We start from the raw sequence: 3713 nt of genomic DNA on the forward strand, positions 1-3713 counted from the left end.
GCTCTTTGCAAATTACGCAATGCTGGCCTTCTTCCCTCCGTTTTCACTCTCTCTCTCTCTCTCTCTCTCTCTCTCTCTGTGCGTGCCATTGCCTCACATTTCCTCCCGGGCGCTCAGCCAGCTCTGCACTTTGGAAGGTCTGGATTTTCCAGGCTGAGCTGTCTGCTGAGCATCAGGCTCCCTTGGCCAATCGGGTGGCGGCGGGGGCGCGGCCTCTGCCATTCATAAAAACCCCGGGCCGGCGGGCGCCTTAGTCAATCTGACAAACGGTCGCTTCGCTCTCTGCTTGCTCTCGCTGCATGAATACCAATACCTTGTACGGCGCCTCTGCGACGATGTGCTACGCTTGCACGCCAGCTCTGCCCGCCCTTAAGATGGTCCCTGGCCCCGGCAGGCCTGAGCCCACCGGGCCCCAATACTTCACTTTCGATCCTCTCCCGGAAGCCGGGGAAAGCCCGGCTCCCAGGAACCTCTCCAAACCGAGCAGGATCAAGAAGAGATCCCGGAGGGTGCTTTATCCCCGAGTGGTAAGTGAGCGCACTCACGCCCAGCAGGGGAGCTCGGACTCCTGGGTTCATCTGGAAGGGGGTGGGGGCGCGGTTTTTCCTGAGGGGCAGAGAAGTGGGTCTCCTCTTAACAGCGCCTCTACCCAAGAAGTAAGCCCAATGAGTTCAGTGGGAGCTTTTCCCCCAGGTAGGATGGCAGCTTTTGGGGAGATCAGCAGATTCTCCCCAATCCACCTCAAGAGAATAACGCAGAGGGCAAGAGCAGGATTCTAGGTTTCTAAGAAGAAGGGTGGGGGAAAGGAAGAGGAGCTAAATAAGGTTTTGCAAACACCCCTACATTTAAAGAACACCCCTGAGAATTCTGGGGACTTTAGTTTGCCCCTCACAGAGCTACAATTCCCAGCACATTCTTTTAAAACAACAACAACACAGTTCCCAGGATTCTTTGTGTAGAGACAGAATGTGTTTTCTGTGTACGGTGCGCATTCCATAATATCCACTCCTAGTTCCCACCCTTTCCTGGCAAGCCTCCTGAGCTGCCCAAAGTTGCACGGCTGAGGCTGACTAAACCCCCCCACGGGCAAAACTTTCCCTATCCTTGCATCTATCTGCAAGGTGAGGAGGCAAGCTCTTTGATTTACGTCATGCATCTGCCAGGAACGCATGGGCTTTGCCAAAAAGGTGGGGGCGGGGGGAGTGGATGAAGGGGAAAAAAACAAAGAGCTTTGCCAGCAGGGAAGATGGCAACCCAGTCAAACATGCTGAGACAGGTACAGAGGCAGGATCCCATGTTACCTGCTTCCCTCCCCACTGAAGCAATGGGGAGATAGTTCCCTCTCCTCTATAAGGTTTTGGTAGCAAGGACTCTCCCTAGTGGAGCAGAGCCAATATTTGTTTTGGGGTTTCCCCCCCCCCCTTGAATTTTGATCTGAGGAAGGGTGATTGTGAATTGGGGTGGGGGTGGGGTGGAGCTAAGTAACTGCATAGGTGAGATTAGGAGGGGTGTGTTTTGAGAAATGCAGCCTGCTGAGAGCAGAGGGAAATAACTGGTGAGTTTGGTGCAAAGGAGAGTGGGAAACAGCATTGCATTCTGGGAAAAGGGCCGCCCTGCACCTGGATTTCTAGGCTGCCGCTGTTGCCAGCTGAAAGGGATTCTGGGAAACACGCTTAACTGCAAATGGGAATGTGTTTCTAATTGCCTGCTCTTCCTCTCCTTACAGGTAAAGCGCTACTATCCCGCAGAGGAGCGAAGCTACGTCAAACACCTTTTCGTTATCCTTCTCACTATCATCTTCTTCCAAGTCTACAGTGCTGAGGAAGACTTCGCTGTCGTGGACGCCTCCCAGAATGCGGAGGAAAACGTCTCTGTCTGCTCTCCAGAGATGAGGGGATCCCTGGGGGAGAACCTCCTTGAGCAGCTCATCGTGGCCTCCTTAGAAATCGAAGAGGCAGCCAATAGCACCGGTTGGGACTGGGGAGATTGGGAGGCAGCCGAATCCGCCATCGACATCACTCAGTTTTTGGAGCAGAGGCCAGCTGCTTTCTGAAGACCCCTAAGGGGAGAGAACTTTGAGGGGGGAGCCCAGGCTGGAGTGCTCACATCTGGCTTGAGGGGAAAAAAAGCAGAATTCAAGCCACGAATGAGTTAAATGCCGTTTGAAACACAGCCAGCTCCTTCTGGCATTCTAGAGCAATTTTGCTCCAAACCCAGCAAGACTGACGTCAAAAGAAACTTGAACCAGCACTACATTTTGAACGGAAAGGGGAAGGTTGTTTTTTTAAAAAATGTTATTTTATTTCTGCAGCAGATCAGACATCTGGCAGGCAGAGTGAAGGATGTTAATTTAATATTTATTTAATTAATAATAATAGTAATTAATAATATGTATAATTTAATGTGTTTAATTTAAACTGACTTAATTTAAATCTTCGTGAAACTGGGAGTTTGCAAGTGAAAATGCTGGCTGGCTTACACTGTTGGGCTGAAATAAAAACACACACAACTTTTAATGTACGTCTTTCTCTGTCGTGGCCGAACATAATCGTATTAGAGCTTAAGTGGGGAAATATTTTAAAAAATTATGAAGATTAAAGTAGGGTTGGGAACATTGGAGGATGGTGCTATGATGTTATTAGCTGGTCTGGTGGGGAAATTATTAGTGTGACAGCTCTGAGAGTACAGAAAACCAGACCGGTAACAACCCCCCCCCCCCACAAGCTCTGACAATTCTGTGGCTGATGGAAAAAAACAAGCCACAGCAATTCTGGCTCATTGACAGAGAAGGACACAGTGAAGAGGAACAGCAAAGGCATCATAGGAGACTTGAGTTAAAATTTATTCTGCTCTGGATATTAGCCAGCAGTGTTTGCTTACTGTGTAAGCATGCTCTCAAAAGCAGTGACCGCTTCCACACCAGCATTTCCGAAATTGCCGTAGATTTCTTTTGCGAATTGCACTTGTGCGTGTCCACGCTATTGCAGATGAATTGTCTGAACTCTGTATGTTCTGTGAACAAAAGTGAATAAATGTTTTACATGAGACACACTTTTTCTTTTTTCTTTTGGTCTGACTGACACTTCTGTCAAAGTGTTGTGGGAGGAGGATAGCCCAGTGGGCTAGGAGATATAATAGAAAAGGGGGGGACCAGATGACTGCAAAGAGGGGCTTCTGGGCTGCAATTCAGGGAGAAAAGCATTTGCTGGCAGTTCCAGGTTCGATCCTCAACATCGCTGGGTAGTGTTGGGAGACATCCCTATCTGAAACCCCGGATAACCACTGCCAGTCATTGTAGACAACACTGAGCTAAATGGACCAGCTCAGCATACGGCAGTTTCCTAGGTTCAGAAGGGATTTAATGGTCACCAAGAGCCTGCTCAAGCAGGCTATAGCCTAGTAGTACTTCAGCGCGGGTGGCGCTGTGGGTTAAACCACAGAGCCTAGGGCTTGCCAATCAGAAAGTCGGCGGTTCGAATCCCCACGACGGGGTGAGCTGTTGCTCGGTCCCTGCTCCTGCCAACCTAGCAGTTCGAAAGCACGTCAAAGTGCAAGTAGATAAATAGGTACCGCTCCGGCGGGAAGGTAAACGGTGTTTCTGTGCGCTGCGCTGGTTTGCCAGAAGTGGCTTAGTCATGCTGGCCACATGACCCGGAAGCTGTACGCCGGCTCTCTCAGCCAATAAAGTGAGATGAGCGCCGCAACCCCAGAGT

At 50.1% G+C, this 3713-nt stretch overlaps 1 protein-coding gene across 1 annotated transcript; it reads left to right on the forward strand.

The window, feature by feature from the left end:
* Nucleotides 1-270: 270 nt before the first annotated feature.
* On the forward strand, nucleotides 271-3047 carry IER3 (immediate early response 3). The gene is made up of 2 exons (XM_035107897.2): nucleotides 271-527; nucleotides 1727-3047. The coding sequence occupies exons 1-2, from the start codon at nucleotides 300-302 to the stop codon at nucleotides 2051-2053; spliced, it is 555 nt and encodes a 184-aa protein (XP_034963788.1). The 5' UTR covers nucleotides 271-299; the 3' UTR covers nucleotides 2054-3047.
* The last annotated feature ends 666 nt before the right edge of the window (nucleotides 3048-3713 follow it).

Source organism: Zootoca vivipara, chromosome 2 (genome assembly GCF_963506605.1).
Source record: "Zootoca vivipara chromosome 2, rZooViv1.1, whole genome shotgun sequence".
Taxonomy (NCBI): Eukaryota; Metazoa; Chordata; class Lepidosauria; order Squamata; family Lacertidae; genus Zootoca; species Zootoca vivipara.

What these genes read in the sequence shown, in the direction of transcription:
- IER3 (XM_035107897.2), top strand. Translation starts at nt 300, where the DNA reads ATGAATACCAATACCTTGTACGGCGCCTCTGCGACGATGTGCTACGCT. An exon ending in GGGTGCTTTATCCCCGAGTG is followed by an intron (nt 528 to 1,726) that starts GTAAGTGAGCGC and finishes CTCTCCTTACAG; the next exon opens with GTAAAGCGCTACTATCCCGC.